We start from the raw sequence: 13,430 nt of genomic DNA, 5'->3' as shown, positions 1-13,430 counted from the left end.
CCCAGGTCAGCTTGTTCAATACCATACCTTTTCAATGACTGAGGGAATAGCTTCTATGCTGCTTGGCCGGGCAGAGAACTTGCTATACAATCTACACGCTTCAACCTATACGGAACATGAAAATCATTTAGAATTCAGCTCACAGTCATGTTACTCTTCTGAAGGAAAACAAAATGTTAAATCACTACTTTCTAATACATTCAGAGGCAAGATGGGGAAAATGATTTCGAATGTCTCTTAAAAGCCTACTGGAAGCTGGCATGGTGGCATACGCCTGTAATTCCTGCACTCAGGAGGCTGAGGCAGGAGGACTGCCATGAATTTGAAGCCAGCTTGGGCTGAACAGCTGGTTCAAGGCTTGCCTGAATTACAGAGTGAGGCCATGACTACTGAAGTAGCAAATTTCTATATCAATATGATTCAGAAAGCAAATAAAAACAAGACACTTTTTTCTGTTCTCAGATCAACAAAGATAAGAAAGTGTTATCTATCACAACACAGAAAAATAGGCTCTCTCAAAAACTGCTGGTGAGAGTTTAAATGGGAAAAAGAATTGACAAAAATGTCTACAAGAAGTCCTAAGGAGCATATGAACGAACCCAGAAATTCCACTGCTTCAGTGATCTTTTTCTTCAATTTTTAATTTAATGTTATAAACCATTATATTTTCCTTTTCAGGAAAAAATACTTGTAATTTTTTTTTCCCATTGAAAGTTTTTATAGCAATTTTAAATTTCCTTTTAGTTAGCTTATCTGGTCTATCTTTTTTTATTTTAAAGAGAATTAAAAAACATGGGCCAGCCAGATAGCTCAGTGGACTAAAGCGCCAGCTTAGGTAGAGCACAGCAGCCAGGGTTCAATTCCCGGCTTGCTGTGCCAGCCCCAACACTGGGGTTCACTGAGACGGTGATTGAGACTGGGCGTGGTGGCATGCACCTGTAATCCAAGTGCTTGGGAGGCTGAAAACAGGAGAATCACTGTGAGTCTAACTTATATAGTGAGACCCTGTAGACCCTGTCCTAAATACATTTAAAAAAACCAAACAATAAAAATGATACAGAATCTCAAAACAAGATGATAGGAAATCAACAATGGTTGTTACACTGCATATTGTTATCTTCAAAGCAGTTGTTCAGACCACCATACTTATGCGATTTAACCACTGTGACTGGGCTGGGGAGATAGCTCAGCGGCACAAGCACTTGCCTAGCAAGCACAAGGTTCTGAGTTCAATCCCCAGTACCAAAATAAATAAATAACTGTTACTCTCTACCATCAACTAAGTGAAACCTCAGTTCCCCTCCAAGAGCATAAAACTGTAACTTTCGCATTAACTTAGACCGCTATGCTACTTTAGATTCCCTCAGGTAAAGCTCCACTCCTGGCTGTGCGCGTAGCTCATGGTAGAGTACAAGCCTAACATGAACAAACCCTGGGTTTAAATTTAATAACACACAAGGAAAATGTGTTAACTTTGTCCTGCGAACACTCAAATAAGCCCAGGGCATGCCTGTAATCCCAGAACTGGGGAGACTGAGACAGGAGGCTCACAAGTTCCCCACAAGCTTCCACTCTACATAGTGAGTTCAAAGCCAGTCCAGCCTACATTATGTGGCAAGACCCTGTCTCAGAACAACAAAACTAAAACAAAATGCTCAAATATACTTATTTTATATGTTATTCTCACTTTTTTGTTTTGTAGAGCTATTCTGAAAACTTTTATTTATTGCTGTATTTTTTGTGGTACTGGGGACTGAACCCAGGGCTTTCAGAACGATTCATTCCCAGCCCTTTGTTTTCCCATTATTTATTTATTTATTTATTTTCCATTTTTTATTTTGAGGCAGGGTCCCATTAAGTTTTCCAGGCCGCAACTCTCACATCTCCTGCCTCAGTCTCCCAGTGCAGGCACCTGCCACCATGCGCAGCAAAACGGTAACATTTTCTTGCCAAATTTTGTCGTTTTTTTTCTTTTTGCTTAATATATTTGGTTGTTGCAGGGTCTCACTACACAGCTTGGACTCACGGTGATCCTCCTGCTTTCAGCACCCCCAGTGCTGGGATTACAGGTGTGAGCCACCACACAGTCTCGGCGCCCTGGGGGCAGGGTGGCACAACATGTGGTACCCGGGACTGAACCTTGGTTCCTGCACTCACCTAAGCAGGGACTTAGTCCACTGAGCTATCTTGCCCATCCCCCGGTCAAGTTTGTTTTACTTTTGAAAGGCTTCCTTTCCCTCTTCTTCTAGAATAAAAATACCCTCACCAGCATCTACTGATCATCATTCTGAGCACATTTTTTTTTCAGCTATTATTTCTATTACATCTGGGGGCTCAGTCCACAGTCTTCCTCCTACTCGCCTACACCTCCCATTCAGCTATTCCAGCAACGTTCTTGATGATGTGTATCTTCTGTGTGCTGCTTTTTGAAACAAGGTCTAGCTATGTGACCCAGGCTGGTCTTGAATGTATAGTTCCTCAGCCTCCCATGCTGGAATCACACACATGCACTGGCTTCTGAAGTCATTTTTCGTTTTGTTTTGTTTTGTTTTGTTTTGTTTTTGGTACTGGGAACCAAATGCAGGACTTTGTGCTTGCCAGGCAGTCACTGCGCCGTATCCCTGGCCCTCTAAAGTCATTCTTATTTCTACATTTTCTTGGATCTGAGAAGAACTCACTTCAGAGTTCAATTTTGGTGCATTTCTCGAAAGCTTGCCCTAAGCACAGTCTAGGCAGCCCTTTCTTACAATCCACCCTGAGATTGTCTAGTTCAGAAAAATTATCTAGAAAGTACTTCAGGCACCTCTAACTTTTTTTTTTCCAGACAATAATTTTTTAAATCTGGTCCACAATTCTAAAACACTAGATACCTGAGGAAACTCCTGAAAGTCTCCCATCGTTTCTTGATTTCTTTCAGAGGAACCACCAATCACAATTAGGGGCCTGAAATAATATTAAGAAAAAAATTACAAATGATGTCATGTAAAATCCTCAGCAGACTTCCCAGCACAAAAAGAAACAGCTCAGTAAATGTTAAAGAAAGTCAGAAATAGACAGACACACAGACAGACCCCGTTATATCCTCCCTTAAGAACAACAGATTAAAAACTACTTAGGACACAATCAGATGTGAGCAAGTCCTTACGCAATTTTTTTAAAAATGTAAAATGTATTGCATATGTTTATCCTTATCTGTATCTCTCTCCTGGATGCTGAAGCTAGATGCCCAGGTGTAGTGACACAAAATGAATTTTCATCTGTCCTTACTCTTGAGATATGGAAAAGAGACATTTCATTCTTTCTTAAGTAAACCTATTTGGAGATGGCAAAATAAGTAATATTCCTGAGCAATAAAACTTTTATCCTTCAAGGTGAAGAAAAAAATATATAATGGTACAAACATAATGGTGCTCAAAAATACCTCACCCTAAAATAGATAAGAAAAAAACTAAGAGGGAAGAATAAAAACAAACAAAACTGTAGGAAACACAGGACAAGAAAGAAGATAATATCCTTCCCACCAAAAGAGTTAAATGTTATTACTGATGAGAACATAACTCCTTCAACCGTATCTTACGTGCAGAAGTAAATTAAAATGTTGTGTTCATCTATAAAAGAATTAGTAGCACTCTTACTTTCCTAATATTCATCTATATTATACAATATAACAATCTGATATCCCTGTACATAGTGAAGCTATTGTTACAGTTAGGTAAATTAACATTTATCATCTCACATAGTTACTTGGGGTATATGTGTGATAAACAACTAAAATCTATTTTTGAGCAAATTTCCAGTATGCAATACTACAGTTTTCTTTGGGTATATCAGAACTCTAGATTTACTTATCCTACATAACTGAAACTGTGCACCCTTAACATCCACCTCCCACCCCTTCCCCACAGCCTCCACCCGCTTGCCTGGTCATCACCTTTCTCCTTTTTTCTAAGCATCAGAGGGTTTCCCCCAGTTCTTTCTACCCCAGATCAGTCCTGCTCAGGAAGGTTACACAGGGACACTTTACGAAAATGCTCTTGGTAAGAGCAATTGGATTACCAGCAGTTCATGTTGGCATTGGCCATACCACCCAAGGCATGGATGAGACCGGGGCCAGAGACAACAAGGCACACTCCTGGCCTAGAAGTAAAAGAGAATTTATTTTATTGAAAGGAGATCAAATGTAACAACTGAACACGAGGAACAAGCACAAGCAATCTCATTTTTGAATCAAACATTTTTGGTTCATATCAACAACTAACTCTTATCAATGTAGGGTAAAGTTTGGCAACCTTGGACTTCAGGTCTTTACTGTAACCGGTAAAGTTATTAGAATACTTTTAATGAAAAATGAAGACAATATCAGTCTTCTTATATGAATAAGGAGCCTATCCTCTTCAACTTGCAATTTATTACCTTCTTTATATCTTGCTGTTACATTTGGCCGAAAACAAGTTGACTACATACCGAAGCAAGTTTTTGACAACTGAGTATTTTTTGTATGAAAGATTTTTTTCATTTCTTTTTTTAAAAATCTTTTTTATATACTGATTTGGCATAAGGTCTCGCAACGCGGCTCAGACTCATAGTGATCCTCCTGTCTCAGCGTTCCCAGTGCTGGGACTACAGAAGTGAGCCACCAAGCCTGGCATGGTCCGGGGCTGGCACGGCATGCAGTACCAGGGACTGAAGCCAGGTCCTTGCGCTTGCCAGGCAGGCACTTAAACCTCACTGAGCTAACTCCCCAGCACTGTTTTTCATTTCTTAACATAAAGTCAAGTGGTCCTGACAAGAACATAATTCTAAATGTGATGTTCTTTCCCAAATCTTTTTAACTGAACTTGAATGTTTTCCTCAATGGGTGGCTTTTGAAAGCTTGAAGCATTCAAGAAGACACTGTTGGGGCCATTGAGATAGCTCAGTGGTCTAAAGCGTCTGCCTAGGTAGGCACAGGGGACTGCGGTTTGATACCCAGCACCGCATGCCGCACCAGCCTCGCCCTCAGGGTGGGCTGAGCCCGCAAAAAAAAAAAAAGAAGAAGGCACTGCCATATAATCTATATGGTACTTGCCATTTATAATTTCTTAAGAATATTTAAGATGGACCTTAAGTAAGGGCCTGAGTTCAAGCACAAGGGCCTGAGTTCAAACCCCGGTTCCACACACATGCACACAAAAGACAGACCTTAAAACAGATTATTAGCATAATCACCACCAAAAATTAAACTTCTACACAGTACTCTCTGGCAGAACTTTCTGCAGGCAGTAGCAGCCCTCTCTTCCTGCAGTCTCAAAGAGTGCTTGGAACATGACAACTAAAGGAGGAACTACTTATTGAATGCTTGAAATGTGACGATTAGAATGAGGAATTAATAGTTTAAACTTAGTTTTAATTAATTTCAAAGTAAATAGCTTCATATGGCCTGTAGCTACTATATAGACAGCACAGTTCTACAAGTTCACACGACAGAACTTTTTCATATACATTTTTGATATCACAGTCATCATTCTAGCACTTGTTCAATTAAGGGATCAAGGAACTCATAATCTAAATGCTTTCTAGGCTAGTCAACAAGATTAAAATAAGGGCCAGTGAGCCAACCCAGCACACTAAGCGCCTGCTTTGGCAAGCGTAGGGACCAAGATTTGATCTCTGGTCCCGCATGCTGCGCCAGCCCCACCATAGGGTGCGCTGAGCAGCGACTGAGTCCAGGCATGGTGGTGCACGCGTGTAATCCCAGTGCTTGGGAGGCTGAAAACAAGAGGGTCACTATGAGCCTGAGCAGCGTAGTCAGACCCTGGACCAAATACATAAATGAAAAAAAAAAGATTAAAATATTGTTTTGCTTAAATACAGTGAAGAAAATGGTAAAGATCCTGTTTTGGGGTGGCTTATTTTCCTCACGATCAAATTGAAATGGTTCTTATCAAAGCAGAAGGACTACTCTGGTGACCTCTAGACTATATATATGTTTATATTTCTTAGCAATTTAATTACAAATTTCACTTTTGGAAACAAAAAATTATTAAAACTAACATAAGTGGAAAAAGTCTGATACAAATTCTAGTCAGAGTCCAAATTCTGTTTAAAAAATAACATGTGTAAATAGAAAATAATTTGACAAAAATATGACAAATAGTTATAGTATTAGAGGTGATTTAACTTTTCTTCCCTGTATTATTTTCAAAAATGACTATTTAAAAATATTAATAGGGGCCAGGAAGATGGCTCAATAGAATAAGTACTTCCCTGGCAAGCACAAGGGCCTGAGTTCAATCCCCAGTTCCACAAAAAAAAAAAAAAAAAATTAATTAATTAATAACTGTCACTGTGGCTGAGATAGTGTCTCGTTACATAGCCCAACCTGGCCTCAGACTTGCTCTGCAGTCCAAGCTGATTTCAAACGTTCAATCCTGCTATACGCTGGGCTTACAGGTATGTAGCATCCTGCCCAGGTTAAAAAACATGGTTAAAAACATTTCTGATTACGTTTTAGTCAGAAAACAGAAATGGTTAGCTAGATAAGATAGATGCATACTAAAAAAATATAAACAAGCAAAACAAGCCACACCAATGTCATTTTTGAATCAACCACTTCTACCTTAGGTGGGCTGAGTCGTTAGGACACCAACAGAGTTGTGACACGGGAACTCACCATGTGGTCAGTGACCCACTCTGCTATATGTTAATGTGTTCCCCCAACACACTTTCCAGGTATTCCCATTCTTTTGATCTGACCTTCAGAGAGTTCCAAATTTATTTTTCTGTACTATCATTTATAATCTTTCAAATCTAACTTTTGGCTGAAAGACACAATCAGTCTATCTAAAAATATTCTATAGCTAAAATAAAGCAGATTTTAGTTTACCTGCCAGTCAGATATCCAACAGCAGAGGCAGCATAAGAAGCCTATGAAGAAAGAATACTTGGGAATTAAGCATATTGGGATCTTAGAGCACAACTATGAGAAAATTTAGTATTTAGAGACTAGAATTTAAATGATAAAATTTGAACACCTTACACTGTAACAAAAAAAAAATCTACAGGTAAATTTTATATAATGGTATGGGTGTCTAATTTCTAATTTTGAAATGAATTGATCATCATCATCTTTTCTATTTGTGCATTTAAACATTTGTTTAAATATCTTCAGTATCAACAGGAACATGTATTTTCTATATATGAAATTATATAACAATACAATATAGAATCAGGTAAATAAAATAATGGGCAGGTCACATGCAGACTAAAATAAGTATTAGATTTAAAGCCTACCACGAGAGGCAGCTGAACAACTGAAATATAACCACTTACTTGCCACTAGAGAGCCTGCCAGATGCAACTCAACTGTCACATGCCACTTATCGACTGATTGCGTTTAACAGTTTACAAGTAACTGATTTATTATGGTTTCTCCGCAGCCAGACCTCCCTACACAGTGGGGTTTTTTGTTTTTGTTTTCCCTGTAGTTCAGGGAAAGGTCTACAGGGTGTTCAGGGTCTCACTGCGTAAATCAGACTCGTGATCCTCCTGTTTACAGCCTCCCGACAGCTGGGATTACAGGTGCACACCCAGTCTCAATCGTAGTCTCAGCATGTCCTGGGGGCGGGGCCAGCACTGCAGGTCTAGGGACTGAATCCCAGGTCCCTGTGCCTGCTTGCAGGCGCTTTAATCTCTGAGCTATTTGGCAGGCCCTCCCTACCGTGTTAATCTGCACTTGTAGCCGCTCCCCAGCACTAACACCGCTTCAGCTCTACCTCTGATCAGGAGGCATCAGATTTTCATAAGCAGCGCAGGCCTAGATCTGCATGCGCAGCTCCCTGGGGGTTTGTGTTCCTATGAGAACCTTAATTCTGCTGCTGATCTGACAGGAGCTGGGGTGCAGGCAGTCCTCCAGCCTGGAGACAGCCCATAAATACAGACAAAGCCTACCCACTACCCACATTCTACTGTGTGGTACTAGTCCTATGCACATACCCTGGGTAAGGGGTTGGGAACCCCTGTTTTAAAGAACCAATTTTTGACTTGGTTGTTTTCTTCCTATTGTTCATTTGTTTTACTTCCTCTATGTCTATTCTTTTCCAAAGAATTTTCTTCATTGTAATTTTTCAATTTCCCACAGGATTTTCCCTTTGTTGTAGTTACATCTTTCTTTCTTTTTTTTTTTTTTTTTTTGCTTTGCACGGAACCGGGGACTGAACTCAGACCCTTTCGCTTGCCAGGAAAGCGCTTATTCTGCTGAACCATCTCCTCGGCCCCTCCATGTCTATTCATGTACTTAGTATGTCACTTTGATTTCAATTTGCTTTTTTTCTTGAAATACAAGCTAAGAGCACTTTTAAATATGCTTTGCTAATAGATTTAAAAATACTCCTTCTTTAAAAAAACTGCTTTAACCACTTAGGATAAGTTTGATATTTTTATCTTTTCAATTTTTATTTATTTGGTACAGGGTCTCGCTATGCAGCTCGGACTCATAGTGATCTTCCTGTCTCAGCCTCTCCAATGCTGGGATTACAGTCATGTGCTACCACGCCCAGTTTCAGTGGATGGCACAGGGCAGCTGGTGGGGGGGTTTCAGGGCTGGCACAGCATATGATACTAGGATCTAACCCAGGTCCTTATGCTTGCCAACAGGTGCTCAGACCACCAAGCTATCTCCCCAGCCCAATATTTCATCTTTATTTATTTTTCTGGTACCAGGGATTGAACTCAGGACCTTGCACTTGCCAGGGATGCCCTTAAGCCGCTGAGCTAGCTCCCCAGCCCAATATTTTATCTTTTCATTATGACTCAATTAAAATGTTTTCTATTAAAAAAATAAAATATTTTCTATTTTTCCACTGTGTTTTCTTCAAAATATATCAGTTATTAAGGGTCTGTAGTGATGCTTCCCTTTTTATTCCTGACACGAGTTATCTGTGCTTGCTTACTTTCATTCGTGATCAGCAGAGTTCAGTTTATTGATTTTATTAATGTTTTCAAATATATAGAAAACCATCGAATGTGTTGCTTAAATTTCCGTGATTATCTAGTGATCTTCCTTACTATGTTTTCAATCCTTCACAATTCGTTGAAATTTTCCTTTTTACATAAAGGTAACCACTGTACCAGTAAGCTTCACTTTGGCCTTCTGTTTTTGATTTTTGAGACAAGTGTCATGAATTGGACCAGGCTGGCCTTGAACTTGCAATCTTCCCTGATGGACTGCCTAGTGTCCACTTCTTTTGTCTTGTTTCCATCACTAGAGGTTGAATCCGTGGAGCACTGAGCTATATCCCCAACCCTTTCCAAGACACGGTCTCTATAAGTTGCCCAGGCTGGCTTCAACTCTACAGCACTCCTGCCTCAGCTGTCTAAGGAGCTGAAAGAACAGGCATACCATGCCTCGCTTTTTACGTTTTCACTGTACTTTAGCTCATAACTGGACAGTGTTAGGACTTCTATCTAGATACCTGTCCAAAGCCCCATGTTCTCATGGGTTGAACTCTGGGAACAGATTGGAGCGCTGGCTCAATGTGATGCCAGGAGGGGAAGCCCAGACGCAGCTGATGGGTCACCGGAGGCACGGCCTGCGAGAATCTCGCCCCCTCTCTCCTCCCTTGATGGCACAGCGCTCCCCACTGCCCACCGTGAGCCATTTCTCCTCTGTGATGCCCCTCGCCAGGCTGCGTGCTTTGCAGTCCGCCAACTACGGGCTGAAAACTCTACAAACTGTGAGCCAAAATAAACCTTTTTTCCTCTAACCTGTGAGCATCAAGTATTGTGTCCAGCAGTGAGAAAGTAACTAAGCCAGGAAGAGAGAGAAAACACAAAATTAAATACAAGATTAAAAATATTGAAAAATGGAAAATTTTGCTCTGGCAAAATGTGGAGTACACTTTTAAATTCTTAGTCTGGGACTCCCCCGACCCCAATACTGGGGATTGAATCAGGACTAGGCAAGCACCCTATCAATGAGCTACAGCTCCTCTGCTTTGTATTTTTTATTTTTTGAGACAAGGTCTCACACATTTACCCAGCTGGCCTTGAATGTGCAATCCTCCTGCCTCAGCCTTCTGCGTGACTGGGGTTATAGGTGTATATCACCACACGAAGGACACACTTTTTTTCCAGTATTATTTCTTCTCATGGCTTTGGAAATTACAAACAGGGTATATCCTAGCCTTCAATCCTAGCCATACTACGGAACTTAAACGTCACAGAAATACATTTTTATGAATCATAATCTTAACTGACACCCTTATTATATGCCCAAATGAAGATGAATAAAAGCTCTGATCTTCTTTGTGTTGCATTTTCTGTCGACACTGTCTATCTCCCCTTTCAGATATAAGGCCAATTTTACATAGAGAATTAACAAGACAACTCCTAAGAAATCTAAGTACCCAACTTAAAATACCTGCTGCAAGAAGAACATTTACTCAGACACTGAGAATCACTGCCCACTTATTATAGCAGCGTAAGAAATGTTGCTACACAACGCAAAATACAAAACATACAACAAAAAGTATACTTGCTGGCAGATATAAAAAATTCAGAGACAACTGCTTTTATAATAAAAAAAAAAAGTCTGCTTCTACTAATTTACCTCCACTTTCAGGAAAAAATAATATATAGTGCTTAAAAAGAGCAGAGTCAGGAAACAAAGGTTTTGACTCAGAGCCTAGCTCACCTACATTCTTCTGTGCAATTGTGGCAAAATACTCTCTATATTGGCTTTCTCATCTGTAAGATAGCAAAATTCAGAACATTGCTATGGAAATAAGATCAGCGCAAAATATTCAAAATAGTGCCTGCACACAGCAAATTGTCAGGAAATTAATTTTTGACAACCTGCCTCCTGGCTTTCTCATATCACTTGAGTATTCCAAGGATCTGATGAAAGACAAGTCATACTCAACTACAATCCAGCTGAACTGAGGACCTCTTCTCTGGCGTTCCAGAGAACCGTGGAAACATCTGTACCACACTACCTACGTTATAATAAAATTGTCTATTTCTATCTGTACAGTTGTGCAATAAGTCTTCCAAGGACCAAAACTAGCATTCACCTCCTTATCCACTGCCCAAAGGATGAGGAGACCCAGAGTGAAAGCCTAGGCATACTGAAATAAAATTTCAAGCTCTATCTTTTTTCTGGCTTCTACTCATGCTGGTCTATGAATATCATTTTCCTGAAGTAAAATTCTAATTATGTCTCCCACTTGGTTAGAAAACTTTCACAGTTTCCTCCATTGCCTATTTTTTTTTAAATGTCTAATCTTCTTTTCCAGCTAGAAAAGACTCTGTACACCCTTCCCTTGGTCTAACCCATCCTGTCTCATGACCTTTAGTAACTTCAAATTGTCACAGTACAGCAAAAACAAACATTACCTCTCCGGGCAATCCTCCTTATCCTACCAAAGAGAACCAGTCATCCATTCTGTCCTACTAATGTTCCTCATATACATCTATGTGAGGGTTACCACACTAGGAAATTTTTTTCTGTATTTCTTGTTCTTACCCTCTCAGACTGGGACCAACACGAAGGTCAAGACTTCCTTACATTCTCTCTCGCACCAGGCATGTAGCACAGTTTCTCATATACACTTACTGCTTGCCATATGAAGAGGAAATCAATGGCAGACATACTGAGACAAAGGAGACTCCATTGTAAAGGAGGGTCACTTAAGCTCACTTAAACTATAGATAACTCACTCCTTCACCCCCTCCTATGGAGCTAACCATACACCCACTTAGAGAAAACCAGGGTCATAAAATAGGAACAAATAGAAGAACTTGGGGAACTGGGTAAACTTCACACTAAAATGCACCCAGGACACAGCAGAGAGACAGATGGTCAACAATGTCCGGGAAATGTAAACTTTGTGGCAGTTGTGTGACACTCTTGTAAAATTCTTGAAAATGAGGTAATGTGGTTACTATGGAAGCCTGAACAGCCTATAACTTGACAGCAAAGTTGAAGCAGGGACTGACAACTTTGAGAGCCCTGACCCAAAGTCAGGGCATCAGTCAGCTGCAAGCCTGCAACAGAAGCTTCCTTGTTCCCACCCACTTGGTCTCTTTTGTGGAAGTTTATCTTCGTTCACTGTCATCTGCTGCTACAATACCACCTACAGAAAATTAGTAAAATATAGGTCTAATAGGTCAATGGCTCCATGTCACACAGACAAAAAAACAAAAGGTTGTTCCAACTAAGAACAACCCAGAATGCGTAAAGCCCTGGGCTTGACTCCCCAGCACAGAAAAGAAAAGTGACAAAGAGCCAATAAATCTCAAACTTTGTAGATAATAAACATCACTGAACTGAAAAAGAATGTGCGAAGTGCAGCTGTCACACAAAAGCTTCACCCAAGCCAGCTACTGAGGGAGATGTGACAATAAATGAACTACATTTTCTTCTCTCTCAGAGCTCACATCTGACGGAAGAAGGGTACATTTAAGAGATGAAGGGAACTAAGCAAAGCACAGGGACCGCGGTTCAATCCCCCAGCACCACATGCCAGCCCGCCCCGCCCCCTGGTGGGCTGAGCTGGCCCCACACACACACACTAAATAAATAAATAAATAAATAAATAAATAATTTAAAAAATAAAAAAAAAAGAGATGAAGGGAACTGTCTGAGGAAAACGTGGGACACAGTCGGAAGAGAGGGCAACAGTGAAAACAGAAAGGTGGAATACTTGGCCTCAACTGCACAGGCAGTACCCGAAATCCCCAAAGTGATTCTCAATCTTTAAGACAGCATGGCTGAGAGAAGTGTGAGGCTGGGGTGGCAAGAAATCACTGAAAATGGGTTGTCACATCTGCGCCAGGTGTGCTGGCACAAATCTGTAAGCCGGCACTCGGGAGGAGAGGCAGGATCATAGGGAGAATCCAGGGCCACTGGGCTAGCGTGAGCCCAAGGCCAGCATGAACCACGACCCTGCTCCAACTAAACAGAACAGAATATCCCTTTCAATTCTGACACTTAAGACTTGACGAGACTCCACATAAAATAGCATCGCCCAGAGTACCGGAGTTCAAATCCTGCCAGGGCAAACTTTAATCTCTCTGCCCCTCACTTCTCTCATCTGTCAAGCAGGGTGAACAACGGTAACACTTGCGCGGCGACTCACAGGCGTCGGGCGCCCTGAGGGTCTGCACGCGCGGCCGGCGCTGCGGCTGACCCCTCGCAGGGGCGCCCTCGGGCACCCGCGTCGCTACTCACCGCCTGCTCGTTCCTCATCCCGATGTACCTGATGCCCAGCTCCTGGGCGGCGAGGGCGATTTCAGTCACCGGGATGCCCACGACGCCGAACATGTACTGCACGTTCTAGGGGCCACAGGGAAAGGGAATAAACGCCCGGCCACCCCGGCCACCCCGGCCACCCGGCCGCCCGGCCGCCCCGCCACCCCGCCACCCCGGCCGCGGCTTCCCAGGCCCGCAC

The 13,430-nt window shown here is 41.5% G+C and overlaps 1 protein-coding gene across 3 annotated transcripts in view; it reads right to left on the bottom strand.

The window, feature by feature from the left end:
• Hacl1 (2-hydroxyacyl-CoA lyase 1) overlaps positions 1 to 13,430 on the bottom strand; it is a 49,668-nt gene that overhangs the window by 35,873 nt on the left and 365 nt on the right. For all 3 annotated transcript variants that reach the window (XM_004631663.2, XM_023715781.1, XM_023715782.1), the window contains exons 2-6: positions 13,211 to 13,315; positions 6,866 to 6,906; positions 4,057 to 4,137; positions 2,871 to 2,943; positions 28 to 105 (exon numbers count right to left, since the gene is read on the bottom strand). In XM_004631663.2, coding sequence (XP_004631720.1) covers positions 28 to 105; positions 2,871 to 2,943; positions 4,057 to 4,137; positions 6,866 to 6,906; positions 13,211 to 13,315 — 378 coding nt within the window. The remainder of the gene's footprint in view (positions 1 to 27; positions 106 to 2,870; positions 2,944 to 4,056; positions 4,138 to 6,865; positions 6,907 to 13,210; positions 13,316 to 13,430) is intronic.

Source organism: Octodon degus, unplaced genomic scaffold (genome assembly GCF_000260255.1).
Source record: "Octodon degus isolate 3935 unplaced genomic scaffold, OctDeg1.0 scaffold00043, whole genome shotgun sequence".
NCBI lineage: Eukaryota > Metazoa > Chordata > Mammalia > Rodentia > Octodontidae > Octodon > Octodon degus.
The sequence above is the reverse complement of the archived record's forward strand: the minus strand, read 5'-3'. Positions and strand labels throughout refer to the sequence as shown.